General features: G+C 40.9%; 1 protein-coding gene across 4 annotated transcripts in view; it reads left to right on the forward strand.

The window, feature by feature from the left end:
* Positions 1–22,825, forward strand: part of fat2 (FAT atypical cadherin 2) — a 98,417-nt gene that overhangs the window by 8,517 nt on the left and 67,075 nt on the right. For all 4 annotated transcript variants that reach the window (XM_018092826.2, XM_031898702.1, XM_018092823.2 and 1 more), the window contains exon 2: positions 19,418–22,684. In XM_018092826.2, the coding sequence (XP_017948315.1) occupies positions 19,423–22,684 (3,262 nt within the window). In that variant the 5' untranslated portion in view covers positions 19,418–19,422. The remainder of the gene's footprint in view (positions 1–19,417; positions 22,685–22,825) is intronic.

Genomic DNA, 22,825 nt, shown 5'->3' on the forward strand with positions numbered 1-22,825 from the left:
ATGTCCTGCATTCAGGAAAGGAGTTAATTTAAAAACTGCTGGACTAAATAAAGTAAATCTAGATTAGGCAAATACTATCAAAGGGCATAGGATCAAAGGACATGCAAATACCCATCCTTTGTAATGTTAGGCTGGACACAGCCAGTTTAAAGACACAACCTTGCATGTCTAGGAGCTGGGAGATGCTTAATTCTGAATATATAAAGTACAATACAAACATAGGATCTTGTTTATTTTTTTTAACACACACATATATATGTATATATACAGTATATATATATATATATATGCATGCTGAGTAATGCATGCTGTCGAATAACAAACAGTTTACATAGTGTTCATCAGAAAAAATAGGCTATCTATATAATTTTTAATTTTTTCGCTAAAAAAGGGTGCAAAGGTTGGCATGAAATATGTGGTTCTCTTGTAGCCCTTACGTGTGAAACAACATACATGTATTGAGATCACCCGAATAAAGCCATAGATTACATTATTATTGCACCATCTCAGACCCGGCATAGCCTATTGAATACAATGGGACAATAAAGTAAAATATTGTATTTAAAAGAGATGCCATTAAGTAGGTATTCTATCAAGCTCAAACATCAGGCAGGATCAGTACAAAGCAATTGTTGCCCATTTTGTGCATTGGGATACATACTATAGTAACATTCATATACCAACACTTTTGCCTTATTTCAGTATCCCACAGCAGGCAATCAGCAATATGCTTAGATTTGCCTGCTGCTGGCCGAATAATGAAAACAAATTCCTGATTAATTTCTAAAGAATATTATAAAATTGTCTCAGTGGTGTAACAGCTAGTTATGCACTGTAACCTCTTTCTAGTCTCCCAGTTACCAACGGAGCACAGGCACACAATTGCATGAACTGGGTGCATTGATTATGTTTTAGAGTGGGGGCCCAGAGCAGGCATGTTTCACCTTTGCACATTGTTAGAGATTTAAAATTGTCAGTGCCCAAAATTCAACCCCTGCATCAGTGTCAGACTGGGGTGTCAAGGGCCCACCATAGCTGCATCTGGGGGCCCCCCATCTCAGATGTGAGCACCTGCTCCCCCTCACCCAGTACCATGCCCCAGTCTGTGATCTGGGTCGGAGCATTGATGCATGCAGTTCCTGGTGGGTGAGAGGAGAGGGCTGGGTCAGCAGGGCCACCGGGTTTTTTCCTGATTTCGCGCCAGTCCCTCCTTGAATGGCGTACAGGGCAATTGACAGCATTGTGCTGTGCAGTTTCCAGCTTGGTGCAAAGCTTTTGGAATTCCCTCTATTGACTATTGATTTAATGGCCTGGACCCTACCGTGGTAGTAAGATGTTGTACCATGTTAGCCATTGAAAAACTGCAAAAAATGTAAGGTTAGATGATACCTTTTATTGATGTTACATTAAGGTAACGTTTAAGCCTGAAGAAGAGATGTAATACTATCATCTCAAAAGCTTGCAATTTTTACTTACTCAGGTGGCCAATAAAAGGTATCTTCTAACCTTACATTTTCTTGACCCTACCAGAGCAATAGTGGCCCAGGCAAATATTTGTGTGAGAGATAATAGGCTGGCCTGCGAGCACACTGGCAGGGTCCAGGTCAACAGATGGAAAAGGCAAAGCACTCTCCTGTCCAAAGTAGAAATTGAATGGGCTGAACAATGCTGGCAATTGCCCTGTGTACAATTGCCCTTTGAGAGCTGCAATTTGCATGTAGGTTGCATATGTTACTCTCAATGAAGCTAGGATCACCATGCAGTTGATATGTGTGTATATATATGAATGCTGTTGAAAACTCTTTCTTCCCCAGATTTCATTGTCATTAAGGGCAAAGGTTGATATTAACCTAAATTTTATCCTGTCACTCCAGCTGTCAGAACCAAATGAAACAGATGGATCTTGTATCTAATAGTATAATACTTGGAATGTACAGTAAATCCCTTTGTTGTTATTTGATAGCAGCTCTTTTAAGATTGTAAATCTTCATGATGGATGTGTCTATAGTGAGTACCAACCTGCAACAACTCCTTCTGCTAACCTACATCTCCTATAATTCCCAGATAACCCTCTAAGCACTAAGGGCTCTGGCACACTGGGAGATTAGTCGCCAGCGACAAATCTCCCTTGTCGCGGGCGACTAATCTCCCCGAAATGCCATCCCACCAGCGAGAATGTAAATCGCCGGTGGGATGGCATACCCAGCACCAAGACAACTTCCTCGATTTCGGGGAAATCGCGGCACCGCGACTAATCTCCCTGTGTGCCAGAGCCCTAAAGGTGCCCATACATGCACCAATATTATCTTACGAAAACAGGTTTTGTATGATATGTGATGAGGGTTGATGAGGCGACTAATATTGGCAAAGCCTTAGATATTGGTCGTCTTGTTAATTGGCCCTGGTGTAAAATTTAGATTGAGCGCCTTTGAAGTTGCCCAAACATCAGCAGTAGGTTAATGCTAAATCATCAGATAGTTGTAATATTCTATTGCATATCTGACGATTCAGCTCATAACATTAGTGGAGTGGACAAACAATCTTTTTTGCATACTATATCTATTGTATATTCTATTGCATATCTTACCATTCAGCTCTTATTGTTAGTGGAGAGGACAAACAATCTTTCTTGCACCCAATGGTCACAGGAAGTATAGTTATTGCAATGTGTATGGCCAAATTAAGCGACGTGGCAGACGGGGAGATTAGTCGCCGCGAGACAAATCTCCCTTGTCACAGGCAAGGGGATGGCATATGTGGCGCCACGATTTCCCAAAATAGCGGAAGTTGTCTTAAGAGGAAACTTCTGCGATTTCCCGAAATCGCGGCGCCGCATATGCCATCCCACCGGTGATTTACATTCAAGCCCCACCGGCTTGAATGTAAATCGCTGGTGGGATGGCATATGCGATCTCCCGAAATCGCGGCGCCGCATATGCCATCCCACCGGCGATTTACATTCAAGCCGGTGGGATGGCATATCGGGGGGGATTTCGGGGACGACTAATCTCCCCTTCTGCCACAGCCCTAAAAGTATAACTTGCCAATTAAGGGGCTCATAGTAATATTGGAGGTATACATGCTTTGCCATTTGTTAATAGCTTAACAAACTCATCCAATATCTTGTGTACAAGACACATTCATTTTATTTTTATTATTAGTATTATGATTCTATGGCAACCGTAGAACCTTATTTCTGAAAGAATACCAAACTGAATTCCAGGTTATTTCCAATATATATACGTATATATATATATATATATATATCATATATTATTTTTAAAAAAAACGAGTTTTGAAATCTTACCTGGCTCTGATACATTACCAGGAGCAAGCCACGAACCTTCACAATATGACTTGGTATGCCTGACTCACATAGAATCCCCCTATTTAATTACACTCTCAAGTTCAGGCCTGCTGAATATGCTGGTACTAATTGTGTTATCTGTGCAGCTTTACTTTTTTCTAACACTAATCATATTATTACAATTGCGTACTACAAAGGGATAAGCTTTGTGCAATTATGGTTGCCACATGGTTGATATTTTTTTAGCCTTGCAAGTAAACACAATGTTTGGGGCCAATAGTATTAATGGTAAAGGAAGGTAACTGAACTTGTGCAATGCCATTATTGTGCTTTGATCTGCAGTGTTCTCTTAGTGAGACTATGACTAGTGTCTGCCATTAAAGCATCTGCTGCAAGCATAACAAGAGGCAAACAGAAAGCAAATTTGCCTTTAAAGCTGGCAAAAAACAAAACACAAAAACAAGAACTCTGCGCTTCAGAATGAAAGCTGGAGGGTTGGTGGCAAATGAGTAGACAATGAGGCTGTATGCTGACAGTGGCGGTGGGCAGTGTCAGAAGGGCAAGGTCGGGATTGTGTGGCCTTTGGCACCTGTATTTCTTGGCCCTGCTCTGCTCAACAGGTAGTTGGACAATTTTGATATATGAGTGGCAAAGTGTTTTATAATAATGCTACTGCATCCATAGTGCTTCTTCTCAATTCTTGACAGCAACTAGCGTTGCATGCTACACCAGTGGGTCTGCAGAGCCCTCAATGTAATCTAATCAAAGATTGGGTCTACAAAATCTGATACGCCTGATTTGCTCACCAGTTATATGGTGAAATCAGGCTAAAATGAACAAGAAAACACAAGTTTATTGACCTAGTCAACTAACTGAATCAACCATGTTTGAATGCCATTCAGCTTTCTCGGTTTATGGAAGCACTTCATGTCAGGGCATTACAAAGACAATTCACACATTTTTGCTCAGATTCCTTGACCCTATATAATAGCCTTGCAATTCCTTTAGTGCCTTGGTTACCCTAGCCTAGACTGATTATCTGCAAGCCTAATTATTTGTTTCCAGCTTTAGAAGGGAGGCATGTGCTCACAGGTTGCAGCAGAAGAACTGCTGGGAGAATGTGGTCAGGGGCAAGTGACAGCTTTACAATACGGAGAGCTAATAGGCAAGAGCATTCTTATCTCTTGTTTGATAAATAAATGCAGCAATGTAGTGCTAAATGTGCTCAGCATTCATTTCTCAGTGAACATTAATGAAGGTCTTTAGCAAATTTTTCAAACACAGTCATGTACAGGGATATCTTTAGAGGACCTCAGTCCAGGGCAAAACAGCAATATTTATTTACAGTAGGACTGCATAATCTATGACACTGGCTGTCAAGACTTTTTCAGTTCAAGTCTCCCTTAGCTCAAGTGTACAGGAAAATATTGGTTTATCAGTCATTCATACACAGATCCAAAAATATCTTGTAAGTTTTCATATAAATTGTACCATATTTGACCTCCAAAGATAGGCTATGAGAAGAATCTAGGAGAGCCAATAGTCATTCATCCCAAATTACATACTAACTGTCTTTTACAATGAGCCTCCCCGCCACTTCTCCAGCCGCCCCCCCCCCCCCACTACCCCCCAGTAACCTATGGTCAGTTGGATGCTGTGGTTTATATAACAATAACTGATAGGCTCCAGACTTATCATCAATATAAAGTTTACTGTCACCATCTTGCCCAACTGTAATAATCTTGTTCTACTATTGATATCTTGCTCTGATCTAGCTTCTATCCCGCTGTTTTTACTGCTGCTCACTGTGTACTCTGTCGAGGGCCCCTTGCATTGCCCTGAAGATGTACTTTATATGTGTATTATCAGCATTTTACATTAGGAGACATTAAAAAAGCACTAAATCAGTTGGATACAAGGCTGAGTAACAATGCAACATTCTTCTGCCATAGGACACTACTTCAGCTACAATACTAGTATCAAGTTAATACCCATTGTGACCAATAAGTTGGTTGCTTTCAAACAGCACACCAGAAAATGCTACCTGCTGGTTGGTAGTGTTAACTGGAACTGCAGAGACAAGCTTAGAGAGGGTTTAAAACTATCAAAATACTCCAAATAATCAGCAATACTGACTCAATGATTCTAGCCCATAATTCTTTCATTAAGGCTTAAACGTGATGCTTGATTTGTATTTATATTATGAATCAGCCTCCTCTTTATTTCCTGCCCTAGAGCCTCACAGTGGCCTTGGTAGTTCCAGTCTGGACAGAAACAAAGAAGCTTAGGGAAACATTCTTTTATAGTTTGTAAAAGAAGGCGTGTGTGCGAGACTTCCTCAAGGAGAGGGCTGCATAGGAAGCATTTAGATTTCTTGCTACTGGGAAAGGTCACAGAGAGGGTTGTAATAGCACTGCATAATAAAAGAGCATCTAACTAATAATACCTGAAACAGGTAGACACATCTTTTTGCTTACATTCCTTTAGTTATTCCACCTAGGGAGAAATCTGGGTTAAGCGTTAAAGGGGCTTTCCACTGTGTTGTTGTAATTGGTGTCACTGTAAAAGCAGCTTGGAAGAATTAAAAAGCTTGACCCAAGCAATGTCCTCAGGAAAGGCAGCCACCATATTGAAATAATATTGCATCAACCAATTCTCCTCGAATAAAGACTCCAATTCCCACACCACCTTTTCTGTCATTAACAGACCTGTAAAGAAGGAGCTGATTAGTACAATATTGTTTCAGTGGGACACGTATTGGATCATTTATGGATGCAACTACAGTGTGAAATTATGAGCATGTTTTTACCTATAATTGAGTGTTTTTCTCCATAATTCCAGCATATTAGTACCTAAGATGCAAGTTGCAGACACAGTTGCAGCCTTTAGACATAGACTGGTTGCAAGTTATGTTCAGAGTAGGGGTTTTTCAATCGTCATTTGCATCCATTCAACTGAGCAGGTCTGGTGTGCTTATTCATGCAATCCACTGTGGGTACCCTGGAGTTAATACCATCCTAAACCTGGATCCCTAGGCCAGAGGCATAGTTGCATGCCAGTCATCAGAAGAGGCAGGATGGATGAATTGGCAACCATGCGTAGGAACATGTTTGGATGCAAGTACAATATGTACTCTCCACTGCTTCCATTTTAGAGAACCCACACTTGTATGTATGTTTGTATCCACTGCAGTCAGATACTGCTTTAAATTACAATTACATTTACAAATACAATTAATATAACTGAACATATTTAAATCATGTATATTGGAACATTGCTTTAACATTAACTTTCATTTTGCTGAGTTTTATGTGCACAATATAATAAGTGAAAACTTTCACTGTCATTGGCAGATGCCATTCTCAGACAGAGCAGCACATTTTCTCACCCTGATTTTAGCGTCCCAGAAAACTGGACTAGCAAGTATTGCTTTATGCTAACCAGTTGACAAGACAATGATGCATCAGAGATAAAAAAAAATTATGCTTTCTCAGCACTTAATAGCTACAAAGCTATTCTGAAAAATTTGTACCCAGACAGATGCGCATTTAGGCACTGGAAAAGCTCTAAGGCAGGGACGGGACAATAGTGACTAAACAATTCTTTTTTTAAACTATGACAACTACCATAAATGTCTGTTGAAATAACAATAGGAATTGCAGTTTTATCAAACTAAATGAAGCACGTGGTTACCTACTCATGTTCATGGTTAAAACTGAAATGCAGGAAGATATGCCCTTTTCATTTTATGTAGCATGTTATAGCAAGTTTGAGGTGTATTGAATAACAGACTTGCAGGGCCATATTTCCTATAGAGACACCCAAGGGCGGTAGCTGATGGGACGTTGCCTTGGTTGCCTATATAGAAAAATAGAAATATAAAAAATTCTATTATTGCAGTGCAATCAGTGCCCCCAAACCAAGAAGTTATTTTTTAATTCCTGACTTGATGGCAAGATTTACTACCAAATAAAGCCCCCTGTAAGCTGACAGTGTGCATAGAGGCTACATAATAGCCAATCTTAGACCTTTTTTGGCACCTCCATGAACTTTTATGATGCTTGTGTTGCTCTCTAAGTCTTTTTACATTTGACTGTGGCTCACGAGGTTGGGGACCCCTGGGGTAACCCATGGTTTAGAACACTTGTGGAATCTTTGTATTGAAAGTTCTGGGTTTAATTCTGACCAGGGCATTATGGGATTTTTATGTTTTTTTCCAGGTGTTCTAAATTCTTTTACCATGCAAAAATATACTTGGCTTTTGATGAGATTGATTCTATGGGCTTGTGGTAAGGAACTAACTTTGCAAATTCCACCTATGCCAGGAACCATTGTAAATGATTAAACAGCCTCTATTTAAAGTGCAGCTTATTATGTGGGTGCTTTATACATGAAAGCTAACTACTTCATTATAGCACAAGAAATCTGGTTATTTTGTCCTACAAGCTGGACCATACCCACTAGATGTTTATCTAGCAATCAGCACAATGAAGCTAAAACTACTTTAGTAGTTGCTGGGTCAGGGCAAATCAAAGTTAATGAGGCCCTTTTATTTATATATCAAGTAAGAGGTTCAGCCTATGACCCTGTATCCTAGAATCGAACAAGTTGAGGAACACAACTCCCCACTCTTGGTATCCAAAACTGCAGCTCCACTGGGCCCTAACTATGTGCCTAGCCCACAGCATGTTCTTATATGTGGACCCCTCTGTGCACAGCCCACCAGGTATTGTTTAGCTAATTTCTCCAGCACCATCTCTTGGACAGTGCCAATAGCTTCAGATTAACAGCAATGAGGTATCTATCAGCAAAACTGTGCCTGCTTTACTCATGTTTTATTCTTAAATAACTGAAGTGCAGCTGCACATTCTATTCCCATGACTTTATATATAGGGCAGAGTTGCCTCATTATTAATTCACAACACCCAATGAAAAATATGTTCTGCATGATTGTACTAGGATTAATGAAGGCCATACAATAAAAAATGTATGTAAGCAACCAGTGCCCTGGGGGAAAATCATATCCTTATGTTAGAACATATAAGCTCAATTGACTAAAGAGCACTTTTGAATACAAAATAATGAAGCTGTATACAGGAACAAAGTGCTTAGAAGAAAGGTAGTCCTTCCTCCATGAAGACTCTAATTCTGCCTCTTTAAGCCAAAATGCTGTCAGCTTTTTCCCTTCCCAAACAGGCAAGTTCCAACTAACCACTTGAGTCCCTATGGTGGAGGGTGATACCCCAGGGTACTAACCCTTCTGCTTACCTTGGGAAAGTATCTGAGTGCTCTGTTACTTGGAATCTTACACCTAGGGGCACATTTACTAACCCACGAACGGGCCGAATGCGTCCGATTGCGTTTTTTTTGTAATGATCAGTATTTTGCGATTTTTTCGTATTTTTTGCGATTTTTTCCGCGTCTTTACGATTTTTGCGAAAAAACGCGAGTTTTTCGTAGCGATTACGAAAGTTGCGCAAAGTCGCGATTTTTTCGTAGCGTTAAAACTTGCGCGCAAAGTCGCGCCTTTTAAGTTTTAACGCTACGAAAAAGGCATGACTTTGCGCACAAGTTTTAACGATACGAAAAAATCGCGACTTTGCGCAACTTTCGTAATGGCTACGAAAAACTCGCGTTTTTTCGCAAAAATCGCAAAAAATACGAAAAAGTCGCAAAATGTTCGTTTCCAATCGGAATTTTTCCAATTCGGATTCGAAATCGTGTCTTAGTAAATCAGCCCCCTAGTGTCAGCTAAAACATGATCTACACTCACACTAGCTAATCCTAGCTCTTCTGATACTTCTCCTTCTACTTTAGGCTCCCTAGCACCATCTACTGCAAGTGGGACCCAAAAAACAGAAGCAAATGGTGGTCACAAAATGTCACTCTTTTTTAGTTTCCATTTGATCATGAAGCTCCATGTTGTCTCATATTCAAAGCCTAATAAATATCTGTGTCAGAAAAAATTGCAAGTGCTTCATCTAAATCTGAGGAATGCTTACAAGAGTACTTGTGAAAAGGGTCCAAAAGCATAGGCCCCCACGGTAATGCAAGCAAATACAAACACAAAATAAGAACACAAACCATTACAAAACGTGAAACACTCCTTTGCACAGGGTTGATTATTCAAAGTGAGGGATATAAAAACATAAGTACATGAAATCTGAACCAATGTAACAAAAAATAAAACACCACTTTTAAAACATGTGAAAAATGTTATTATTATAAAAGGGCGTAATTATGTGATGACAGTATCCCTTTAAGATTTATTTGGAGTCTTCAGCACTTTAGGGCACCCAAGAAACAGCTAAGGCTGTTGTTTTTATAGTTCTGCTCCTGTGCATATTCCCATCTCTATTTAGGTGTGCTTAGACTTTGTTGATTTAGTTATACTATGTGATACATTCAGACGTAAAGATGTATAAGTGAGTGAAGACTGTTTTTAAGAACATACACACAGACTTCTGGAACGAGTGATCACAAGAAGTGGTTCATGCCTCTAACAAAACACTTATTATAAGAGGCACACAAGACCCAACAAGTAGAAATAGTGTGTATATATAGATATATCACTTGAATGTATGATGCACAGTTTCTTCCATTTCAACTGCAGGCCTTCCTTGGGCCGATCAAGGGCCAATATATGATGTGTCCAACATCAAGGGTTCACATATGTTAAAATTAGAATAGCATACAATAAATCAGTGCATCCTTAGGGCAGTGTAGTGACAATAAAATTCCCATGAAGAGAATCATTGACACCTAAACAGCACTATCCTAGACCATCACTCTCTATCAAAAGGCATGGGTGCAGTTTGGCTGGTTACCATTGTGTGGATAATGTTGAACAAGAAGCATAAACAGAGTTCTGTGGCAATTACATTTTTATTGAATAGCTACATGGACATGTGAATAGCACTGTTTTAGACAAAAGTATTGGGTGCAGTTGGGCATGCTAGTTAAAATTGTGTGGATGGTGTTGGACTGGAAGCAAAGGGCAAGTTCACCACAAAATCATCATGCTCAGAAAAAAATGTTACAGTATCAATAATAATTGTACTAATTAACTCCTGTTAATCATACATAAAGGTCAAAGGAGTTCTTTCTCCTGACAACTATTAGCACTCCCCTGAGCATGCTATAATGCACCCAAGCCTTTTGGTGAATAGTGATGGTCTAGCAGTCTTCAGGCCAGGACTGGGTTTCAAAATAGGCCCTGGCATTTCAAGTACATTGAGGCCCAAACCCCCAGCAGCCCAGTAAATAGCCACTGTCTATGGCATCTTACAGCAGCCCCTCTGGAATTTGCCAGAATCCACAGATTGCCTGGCATGCTGGGCCTGGCGCGGTTCAGCTGTCCATGTGGTTTCACAAGAGAATTTTATTCCAACTAAACTTGATTTGATTGCCCCAAAGCTCAGTTTCTTTGTATGCCATCCTAACTGACAAAGGTGGACAACAATGTTCAAAGACAGGTTTTCTTAACCTAAAAAATGTGTCCCCTATTCTGAATACAGTGAAAGGTTCTCCTAAAATAGAAAATAGTCATTAATATAAAGCATATAAACCAAAGGCTAACAAACCCTGTTCTAGGAAAAGGGACAAGGAAATGTCCCTTGAGAAACAAGGTTAACAAAAAGGGGGGCAAGAAAAAGTTTCTGAGAATAAAGGTTAACAAACACTATTGTAGGAAAGGGGACAATATAAAGTTATGTTATTCCCTGCCATTTGCCTAAGCCTACAAATAAATATTGAGCTAGGAGATGAAATAACATTTTTATTAAGGAATAAATACTATATTTTATCTTACTAACGATGTGGTGTTGCCTTTGTTGTCTTGAGGAAACTTCATCCGAAACATGCAGACCCTTTATGTACTTAAAAAAAAAATAAAAACTTCAATGTTTTCAAGTCCTAATCTATCTTTTGAATAGCTTTTCTGTGCAACCGGCATTTTTGACAGGCCCTTAGAGAACTGACAAGCCAAACGTGTAGTCACTTGTGCCCTGTGGACATCTCTCTTGTGTAATATTGACATTAAGTGAACAGAAGAATGTAGGGAGGCCCCTGTAAATGCTTTTCCTCTGGCCTTACCCCTATGGCTAATGTGCAAAGGATCAATTCAAAGGTCAAGAAGTCAGAGAGCCAACAAAGAAGATGGCGCAGCTTGTCTCTGCCTGTTGTATTCAATTGCACAGTACAAAACGGGTAAAACAACACATCACAAACAAATGAAGCACTCAGACACAACAATAATGGGGCTTCATATGTATTTGTTAAGCACAGGCAGCATAAGAAAAGTTCCCCTGCAAAACATACTTTCAGCCCTTATTGGGGCATAATTATTTGTCATCTTGGATACATGATGAAGAATGATTTTCTAAGGACAGATGCAGTAATTTATGGAGGCTTAGGTTCTATTCTAATAAGTAACTTATTTATAGCTATTAAAAATACTTCTTTGGGCTTATAAGTTCTTATTATGGATTTAAGTATTATTAACATTGGTCCAAGTTTACAGGTTTCACTCATGGTACTAACTTTGGGGGCTTATTTTAAAAGATATATAGGAAAATTATACATTAGAATTATAACATAATACATTAATAGGAAATATAGTGAATGTAAATGCTTAACAGGGTAATTTATTGAGATATCACTGCATTTGTGCAGTGATATCTCAAGAAATTACACTGTTGCACTGAAGAACATGAGTACTCTCCAGGTTATTTGGATTGAATTTGAAAGTTGTACAGCCAGCACGGGGCCTGTTACCTGTTGACGAGTACTTTCTTTGAATACTGGAACCTACGGCAGGACTCTGAATTTTCAAATGCGGCTTAACAGGGTACACTTTCCATTTAAGCCACTAAAGGCTATATGCATACGTAAATTTAACAGCATTCTGATTGAGTGCCTTTTGCGGAAAGCACTATTGTCTTGTGTGTTTGGGCAATTTTGTGGGTAAGCGCTACTGCAAATATGGAGGGGTTTTAAAGGAGAAAGAAAGGTAAAAACTAAGTAAGCTTTATCAGAAAGGTCTATGTAAATACAGCCATAAGCACTCACAGAAATGCTGCACTGACTTCTCTGTGAAAAGATTTCTTGTGTCTGTAATTCATGTGCCAGAGACACGCAGCTCTCTGCTGTGTCCTCTCTCCTGCTCCCCCCTCCCCAGAGTCAGACTGGGCCGCCAGGACACCGGGAAAAATCCTGGTGGGCCCCAGTGGCCCAGTCCGACCCTTGCCGGCACTCCCCCTGCCCGACTGTTCCTCCCCATGCGCATTAAATTTATACGCACTCGGGGAGGACATCGGGTGGGGGCCCTGCTGGGGGGTTAGAGGGGGGCCCCTGGGGGGGTTAGGGGACACTGCCGACGGGGGCACCTACAGGGCCCCTGGGGCGGGAGCCCCGGTGGGCCCTGCACCCCCAGTCCAACTTTGCCCCTCCCTCACGAATGCTAAGAACTCACTCCCCCACCTTAGGAATGTGGATCTGAGCCAATCAGCAGGAAGCTGACCCTTAGGGGCACATTCATGAAAACGCGAGTTCGAATCCCGAATGGGATAAATTCGGATTGGATACAATAATTTCTGAAGATTGCAAATATCATGAAAATGCTTACAAAAAAAACGTATTAGTAATGATAATATTGTATTGGCTATCTGAAAGTCACAAAGTTTTCGTACCGAACGATTGTAAACAGCGGGAAAACCTTTCCGATTTTTTCTCGCAAGCGTACGGAAAAGTCGTGCGTGCGGCGAAAAAGACGCTCAGAGCGTTCGTGTCTTAGTAAATCTGCCCCATAATCTAACAGGTCCGGATTTGTGGAGAGGCCACTAAGGCCCGGGCCTAGGGCGGCAGAAGTTTAGGGGCGACATGCCGCCCTGCCGCAACAAAATTTTAAAATTTTGCTCCCATACGGAGCAATGAGCACCTGTACTCGCTGCCGCACGCGGGAGGTGGAGTTCACGCAAGCACACGGGGGGGGGGGGCGACCAACAGGGCCGGCCTTGGGGTGCCCAGATCACAAATCCAGTGCTGCTAAGTAACTGAGAATGTTCACTTGGTCTGGGTGTCTGTGCAGGAGAGAGGCATTATGGGAACTTTCTTTACACAGCTCAGCATTTTTTCTTCCTGTTTGGCTTCTGATTATCTGAACGGGAGAAATATGGGGAGACTTAAGGGCACTATTGAGACAACTGAAGGTATGCCTGCAGCTTGAGATTAACTCTTTATTAGCCTTTCCTTCTCCTTTAAGCATGTTATAATTAGTCTGAACAGTGACAAGCTCTTTAAGAGTGTTTACATGTATTTCTGTGCTCATGCTATTAACTAGTCTCAGAATACGTGTGTAAGGAGTACTGGGAGACCGGCCCGCGGTCTCCTCCTGTGCACGCGTATGCGCTATAGCTTTATATTCTCCTGGCACTGTGCGATGACGTCAGCGGACGCGATGACGTCAGCGGACGCGCTGACGTCACTTTGGCGCCAAATTCAAACCCTAAAAGCGGTTTCCTTGCTTGTTTTCATTGCCCAAGCTGGTTCTGTATTTCTGGTACCTTGCTAAGCTATTTTGTGTTTGATTATCTGGTTTTGACTTCTCGCTTGCCTTTTGGTTTACGATCCTTGCTGCCTGCCATTGACCCTTGCCTGACCTTGACTCTGAATTCGTCTAAACCTTTTTTGCACTGCGTTTTGGAGAATAACCTTGACCGTAAGTAGGATCCCTGTCTATCCCGTTGCAGAAAGTCCGGGGCCCCAAAAGGGGCCGGCAGGGCTCTACTGCTCTACCTAAGGGGTTATTCCAGGTAGTTTCGGGCTCCTAAATATATAGACTGTAACAACGTGTTTATTTCATGTTTCAACCTGAACAAATCAGTCATGCTTAGTCAGCAATAGTATTGGTTAAAAATGACACAGGTCATCTGCGCCTATGGACCCAAGCTGTTAATGTCCAGAGATGGTTAGGTGTGGGCATTGATGCTTACAGTAGATTGCATGTACAGAGGCAAGTACCTTTTCAAATAACATCAACATACATTCAGTTTTGTGTCCGTTTTGTGGCGATTTTCAGTTGAACCTATTTGACTGTTTAGGCATCACAGTTGGTGCATAGTAGTAGAGCACATAATTGTGTCTGTGTAGGCAGGGGTGATTCTGTCCCCCACTCTGTGCTGTTCTTCCTAATGCTGCCCCCTCTTATATCCCCCACACATCACATTGTTTTGCATTTTTACAGAGGTGAAGACATTTTCAGTTTAAATATGGAATTTCTTTTAAAGTAAATGATATGCTTTTAAAGTCATCAGGGGTGCCTTTTTGCCCCTGGCAAGGGACTGTGGTTGTGAGATAGCAGGTATAGTAGGGAGAGATGGTGCCTATAGTAGCAGTGGAGATAATAGCCTCTGGGAAGGGACTGTGGCTGTGGGATAGCAGGTATAGTAGGGGGAGATGGTGCCTATAGTAGCAGTGGGGATAATAGCCTACTAATAGTACTAATTGTAGTAGGGGATGGTGTTTCCAAGGTTATTTAGAACCATTATCAGATTTCTCCAGGGCAAAAGCAACTTTGTTAATCCTGTAACAATTACAACCAGTGTAAACCAATGTACAGTCAGGCCCAGCTTTATGGCGAGGCCACAAAGGCTGGGCCTAGGGCGGCATGCTTCCCGCCGCAGTGCCCCCATTAGAAATCCGTCGTATGGCTATTAAAGGGTAATAGGAGTCAGGGCCGGATTTGTTGGGCGGGCGCCCCGAGGCCGCCCCCTCTCTGTCGCGCCCCCCTGCGCATGCGTGAACAGCGAACACCCCCCGCACATGCGCGAACGGCGAACCTCCCCCCGCGCATGCGCGAACTCGCGATTGCGCATGCGCAGCCCTTTTCAATCGCATACAGAGCAGTGGGGGAGAGGTCCCCATTGCTCCGTATGCGCAATAAACTTTAATATTTTGGTGCGGCGGGGCGGCATGCCGCCCCCCAATTTTTGCCGCCCTAGGCCCGGGCCTTTGTGGCCTTTCCACAAACCCGGGCCTGATAGGAGTACAACAATGCCATTTTTATTGGTTTCATTATTAAGCTGGCCAAATTCACACTGAAAGTTCTGATGCGAAATTTAAATAGAGAATAGAAATTCTGGATGAGCACAAAAGAATATGGGCTACATTCTGAGATTCGCTGTCCATAACATCCCCTTACATGGAAATAAGAATCCTACACCACAGAATAATAATGTAGAATAAATAGAATAAAAGCCTTCTGGGGAATAGAAAATGCAATTAGAAATTAGACATGGAAAAACTGCTTTCAAGTAGCAGTATTGTGCCCAGGCACTCCCTGCATACCGTTCCCAATTATAATCTGGCGCACATTGCTGCAAGATATTGGCACCCCCTTTTTGAGAAACTCCACAAAAAGCAGGACTGGAATATGGATGCAAGTATGTACAGGAAAAATCTCTTGCACTTGATTGTGTCAAAGCTGGATACACAACATTTTGGGAACATGCCCTTTCGTCATGGGCATGCCTCCAACATGTTGTGTACCCAACTATAGGTGTTTTATCCCATGCTTGCTTGCATCCCTGTGCCAGTCCTGCTTTTGTGGACTGCCTCATGCATGCTGTCACAATGACAATGCTATTTTCCATTTAAACATTTCTAACACTCTCAAAAATACATGTTGCTTTTGTTAATTTACCTTTATTTGGGGCATTGAGGCCTCCCTCCTGGGGGTTTTTAAAGGAGTGTCTAGAGGGCTTAAACTTAAGGCCAATTAGGGTTAGGTTAGGCCAATTGCCTAGCTGCTGTCCTACATACCCCGGAAAGCCCAGGTCAGAGGTCAATAAGGGTAAAATGTGGGATGTTGATTTAAACACTGGGATTAAAGGCAAGCATTTATTTTCCATCATATATGTGTTTTTGGAACAATGGTTAAATGACTTATGTTTTCCAATATCTGTCACTAAGGGAAGCCCTGACCAAAGAGTAGCCTTCCCAGTAGGCACTTCAAAGTGGACTATGTACATACCTAACATACCTGAAATTTTGACTGTCAAAAAAACATGGAAATTCTGAAGTTGGGGCAATTAACTATGGCTTCTGGGGAGAAAGTCCCATCTCCTCTCATTGGAACTGCTGGACAGTGATATTAACCCCTTCAGATATTCTATTTGATCTGTAGTAATTACAGGGGTCCAGTGAATCTATCCTAGGAATGCATGGGGTACTGTTTCATAGAGTCAGATATTGACCCTTGGAGAAAACCATCTTGTTGTATACTGGGTCAGTAAGATCAAGTCTAGTCAAGATTTTCCACATTTTATTAAAGAACAATAATATTGTCATGCTATTTAGTTACTTTAAGTTAAGATAAAAGTATTCTCAAGGGGCCAAGAGTAAGGGATTAGACTAAGGGGTTTCCAGCTGTGTGTATGTTAGAGTTTCTGGAAAACCCAGTAGAGTTCTTGTCCCCTTTAATATGATGAATGCATAAGCTTGAGCACTCAATAATACATAACAAGTACCTTTTTTGACATTGTTGTACACTGGGCTTGCACAGGCAGGCAGGCTCACAATAAAGGGAAACATTATTTGATGGTCAGAAAAAAATGATGTTAATGAAAACAAAAGCTGCACAACTTGTCTTCTGTGTAAGGGAGCCTTGGGGCTGCACTTTTTTCTACTACCTCTTTAATTTTTTTAAAAATGTAGTGGGATGGGGCTATATCAGGCCAGCATGCAAACTTTGAAAGCTATAGGTGGACATATGATGGCAGTAAATGGGTGACCCTATGGACCTGCAGCCAGCCTGTTTTCTCTTGTAGGAGTTCACATTTCTTTTTGGTTACAAGCATTTTTTCTCAGAATTTCAGAATAATTGCAGGAACCATGGACAATATGGATGCCTGTTTTGGTACACTCTAAGCATGTTTCAAAGCACACTATTTGGTATGCATTGTTAATAAAAGGGTTAACATCCAATGCACTAGGTGCCAGTGCATCCATTGCTGAAACACTTGCACACTATTCATCACTATTTAAAATGAAGGAAAAGAAATCTTTTAACCATTATTGTTTTCAAACCTAAGGGCAAGTAGTCACTTGATGAATAATAGGATAATGGGGCTTTTATAATTTCAAGGCCAATTATTACGGGAACCCTTTCCCCTGCTTCATTTAAACAGTACTTTCTACAACACAGAAAACACTTCTTATAGATTGTTGTATAACTGACGGCACTTTTAGCCTTTCACTTAGGTCATTCACAGAGATCTCCCACTTTGCTGTTATTATATACATTAAGCAATTATATTTCCATTGTCACATCAAAGGGCACTTCAAATAAATGGAATAGGAGGGCTTAGCTCTGATCAAAAAAAATAAGCACTGCAAAGGAAAAATTAATACAGGAATATCCATAAAGAGAAAGTTGCATTTTCTGCAGGACATCAGGGGGATCTTGGGGTAATATAGCAGCTCCCAAAAATGCCTTTAAAAGCCAAAGTCAAAGAAATGATATTCATATTTAATAGTGGATAAGCAGTGTCTGGTGCAAGCAGGTGAACATATAAGGAACATTGAAATATATAATGATAACGCCTACTAACTTGCAGATCTTAGAAGTGGCGGGCATTACCTGAAGGGCCAGCTTAGAATGTTGGCATGTATGTTCTATGGGCATCATGGAATCAGTATGGACAATCGCAATACATGTCCAGACTGATGATCCACTCTGCCCACACCTATTCTTGGCATGCAAATCCAGTAGTATACTTCTTCAAAGTATGAAGCTGCCTATTGCTTGGAAAAGCACACACCTGGTCTTTTAAGAAAGAGATGGTATGAAAAAGAGGGGTCACAGTGTCTATCCAGATCCAAAGAAACTCTGACTTGTTAATTACAAATTCTATGTTGTTCTTTTGTGCAATGATTTTACGTAGAACATGGTTATAGAAAAACAATTTCTATTGTAAGTTAGCTTATGGTTCCAGAAATGTATTTCAAAGCCAATCTAAATAAAATCTTATTAGGTGTTTGACTTAGCATATATAAGTGCTGGATGCAATGACTTCACTTCTAATCTTGAAATAGAGGCACATTAATGCTCAGTAAAATGTGGGCATAGGGTACACTCTCTTTAGATGCCACCATCCTGGGTCTTCTGTATATTTCCATAAACCCAAAGTAATCAGTTAATTTGATGATCTAATGCTTTTTTTGTCTTTACCTACTGGATACCCTATTGCAGTGCTGTCCAACTTCTGTGTTAAGGAGGGCCGGAATTTTTCCATCCTACATGGTAGAGGGCCAATAATGGAAGCCAGTTTTGACCACTCCCCTTTTTTAAACCACACCCACTTGAAACCACACCCATGTTATTGCATGACCATACTCATATTAATGGTGGTAGTACAGCAAAAACCTGCCATACTCTGCCTGCCCTACCCTGCCTGTGTGTGCCATACTCTGCCTGCCCTATGCTGCCTGTGTGTGCCATATTCTGCCTGCCCTACCCTGCCTGTGCATACCAAACTCTGCCTGCCCTATGCTGTCTGTGTGGGCCATATTCTGCCTGCCCTATCCTGCCTGTGTATGCCATACTCTGCCTGCCCTATGCTGCCTGTGTGTATGGCACACACAGGCAGTATAGGACAGGCAGAGTATGGCACACACAGGCAGCATGCAGTGACATTAGTATATGTTCTTTTTATAGTGTGCAGGGTTTATTTGTGGGTTTCTACTGCTGTCTGAGGTTTGAAGAGGTGAACAATGTGGGTGATTACAGTTTTAGCCTAAGGTGTGAACAATGTGGAGGGTGAACAATGCGGGGTTTCAAAGGTGTGAACAAAACAGGGGATTACATTTTTAAACAAAACAGGGGGATTACAGCCTGAAATAAAGTGTGAACCATGCAGGGGGCCAGTTAATCTCAGTACTGATACCATTTAAATCTTACACAAAGATAAGATATCAAAGCAGCCAGACAGGTAGAGGGCCACACAGAGGGGGGTCGCGGGCCACCAGTTGGACAGCACTGCCCTATTGGATACCCTCCTAACTGTAGTTTTAAATTAGTATGTAAATAATGCTTTATGATCTCTTTTCTAGGGAGAATGCACGCCATGGTGGGTTTTACCAGCAGAGGAATCCTTCTACTTGTCATACTGTTACAATATTCAACTTGCCAAGAAAGTCCAAGCAATGAAGATTCTCCTCCTTTCAACTTTACCCAAAGTGTGTACCATGCAACCATCTATGAAAATTCAGCCCCAAAAACCTATGTGGTTAGCAAAGTAAAAATGGGCATTTATCTAAAAGATCTTCAATGGACAATAAAATATCGAATTGTATCAGGGGATGCCACCGGCTTGTTTAAAACAGAGGATGTGGTGGTTGGAGACTTCTGCTTTTTGCGCATAAGAATACGGAGCGGTAATTCAGCACTTCTAAACAGAGAGGATAAAGACAAATATCATCTTATAATCCATGCCTCAGAGAAGTCTTTACTGTATGAAGCACGGGTTAAAGTCATCATTCAAGTTTTGGACACAAATGACTTAAAGCCACTCCTATCAAAATCAGCCTATCAATTTAAAGTCAGAGAAGATGCTGCTCTCAAAACAGTTGTTGGTAAAATAAGTGCCACAGATGCTGATTTGGGACAAAACGCAATGTTTTTTTATACTTTCAGTACCAAGAATCCATTTTTCTGCATTCATCCAACAAGTGGTATTGTCATATTGACTGGGAGATTGAATGCAAGAGAAAAATCTCATCACAGTCTTCAAATTTTAGTAGTTGACCGCATGAAGAAGCTCTCATTTGGAGATGGGTTTGGGAATGTAGCTTCTCTGGAAGTCCTAGTGGAGCCTGCAGTCAAAAAACCTCCCTTTATTGCATCTGTAACAACAGCTATGCCAGATTCATCAGACAGGCTCCTGTATGCCACAGTCATTATGGACCAGGCACATTCTGAATGTAGCATAGATTCTTTGGAGATTGTTGCTGGAGACCCATTCAAATATTTTAAGGTGGTGCGTTCTTACTTAGGGAAAAATGAATTCACAATAATCTCTACTGCCCAGATTAACTGGATGCAAAACCAGCAAGGCTTTAATCTCAGTCTTCGAGCAAAAGACAAGAGCAAACCACCAATCTATTCACCAGTGGAAACCATTTATATACCCCCTTGGAGATATGCTTTAGCAAAGTTTGAGCAGGAACTTTACAAAGTCCAGGTTAGTGAATGTGTCCCTCCTGGAAGTCATGTTATTTTGTTGAAAATTATTCCTGCCATTCCAACAGTGGAATATCACTTTAAGGCTCCTACAGATACATTTAAAATATTCCCCAAAACTGGTTTAATTGTTACCAATAGCCATATGGATGTTAAAGATCAGTCTCAGTTTCAGTTGGAGGTGATTGCACTTCATGGACAAATTACATCCACAGTTATTGTTGATCTCATAGACTGTAATAATCATGCTCCCGTATTTACAAAGTCTTCATATCATGGAACGTTCAATGAAAATATCCCTGTAGGATCAAGAATTTTACAGGTTAGTGCCTCTGATGCTGATTTAGGAAATAACGGTAATATCACCTATACTCTTGCAAGCCCCAAAGGTGCCCCATTTGAAATCAATCAATTCACAGGTGTAATAACCAATAAAAGGATGCTTGACTATGAGTTAACTCAAAGGTGGTATCGCCTGCGAGTTTGGGCATCAGACTTGGGGTCACCTTTCCGTCAACAAAGTGAGGTGTTTATATCTCTCATCCTGAACAATCTAAATGACAACTCTCCAATGTTTGAGCAAGTGAACTGCAATATACACATTCCAAGAGACATCTCTATAGGAGAAAAAGTGGTTGCCCTCTCTGCTGTTGACATTGATGAACTTCAGAATATCCAATATGAGATTGTGTCTGGCAATGAGCAACAGAAATTCAAAATAGATCCTACCTCAGGAGTCATTACTGTTAGGGATTCTTTTTATGGTTCATCTGAGCTAAGTTCTATTTACTCTCTTATCGTCACTGCCAATGATGGTGAAAATTATGCATTGCCTACTGTAGTTAATATCACATTATCTAGTAAGAGTTTGTCTGTTTCTGTAAAATGTGAAGACACAGGAGTGGTAAATAAAATAGCTGCAACTATCATTGATACACTTGATAGGCATTTACAAGACCAGAGCCAGGAGGAAGACACACCCTTAAATGTCTACCTTATAAACAGCTGCACACCACAATTTGATGACAGTTTTCCAGCATCTATTGATGTTGCTGAAGACACTCCAATGTATTCTTTGATCATTCAACTATTTGCCACTGATACTGATACTGGATTTAACGGTCACCTTGTTTATGTGATTTCTGAAGGGAATGATGATGGTTGTTTTGTAATTGACATGGAAACAGGGAAGTTAATGGTGTCCTCACCATTGGACAGAGAAAGAACGGCTTCCTATATTCTCAATGCTACAGTATATGATCTTGGAGTACCGCAGAAGTCTTCTTGGAAGATTTTAGCTGTGAACTTGCTGGATGCCAATGATAATGCACCCATTTTTCCTTCATTAGGATATTGTGTTGCAATACCAGAGGATTCTAAAATAGGTACCTCTGTTCTTAAGGTAAGAGCAGATGACCCTGACATAGACGACAATGGCAAAGTAATATATTCAATTCTGACACCTACAGACAAGTTTGGAATTGATGGTCTCACAGGAGAGATAACAGTCAAAAACACCTTAGACAGAGAGACATTGGCATCATATAAACTTAAAATAGAAGCCAGAGATCAGCCTAAAAATGGCAGGCAACTATTTTCTGTTACTGATGTTGTTGTATCTTTGGAAGATGTCAATGACAATACTCCACTATGCAGGCCCGTGACAGCAAATGTGAAGGCTCCAGAAGATATTCCTTTAGGGACTACACTATACTTTGTGGAAGCACTAGACTTGGATGTTGGTCCCAATGGAGAAGTCTCCTATTCTCTTATAAATGATGAGAATGGGATATTTCAAATAGATAAATTAACAGGTGCTTTAACTCTACAGAAAGAACTGGACTTTGAGAAAAGGTCTTTTTACAACTTAACTGTGAGAGCTACAGATGTTGGATACCCATTTTCTCATTCTACAGTTTGTCATGTTGAGTTAGAGGTGTTGGATGTGAATGAGAATCTACACACTCCATACTTTAACTCCTTTGTGTTTCATGGGTCAGTGCAAGAGAACTCTCCACCAGGAACTCAAGTGCTTTCCATTACTGCTCGGGATGAAGACAAAGGGAAAGATGGAGAGGTACGATATTTAATAAGGGATGGCTCTGATCTCTCTGTCTTCAGCATCAATGAAGAAACAGGTCAGTTGTATGTTTTGGGGTTTTATTTGTCCAGCCACCATCTGTATTCTCAAATGCTTTGAAAATTTTGTGATTGCATGGGTAATGTTTTTAAATTAAGGTGGCCTCATCTGTACAGCCATAGTCAGAACTTATTAATAC

Source organism: Xenopus tropicalis, chromosome 3, assembly GCF_000004195.4.
Source record: "Xenopus tropicalis strain Nigerian chromosome 3, UCB_Xtro_10.0, whole genome shotgun sequence".
NCBI lineage: Eukaryota > Metazoa > Chordata > Amphibia > Anura > Pipidae > Xenopus > Xenopus tropicalis.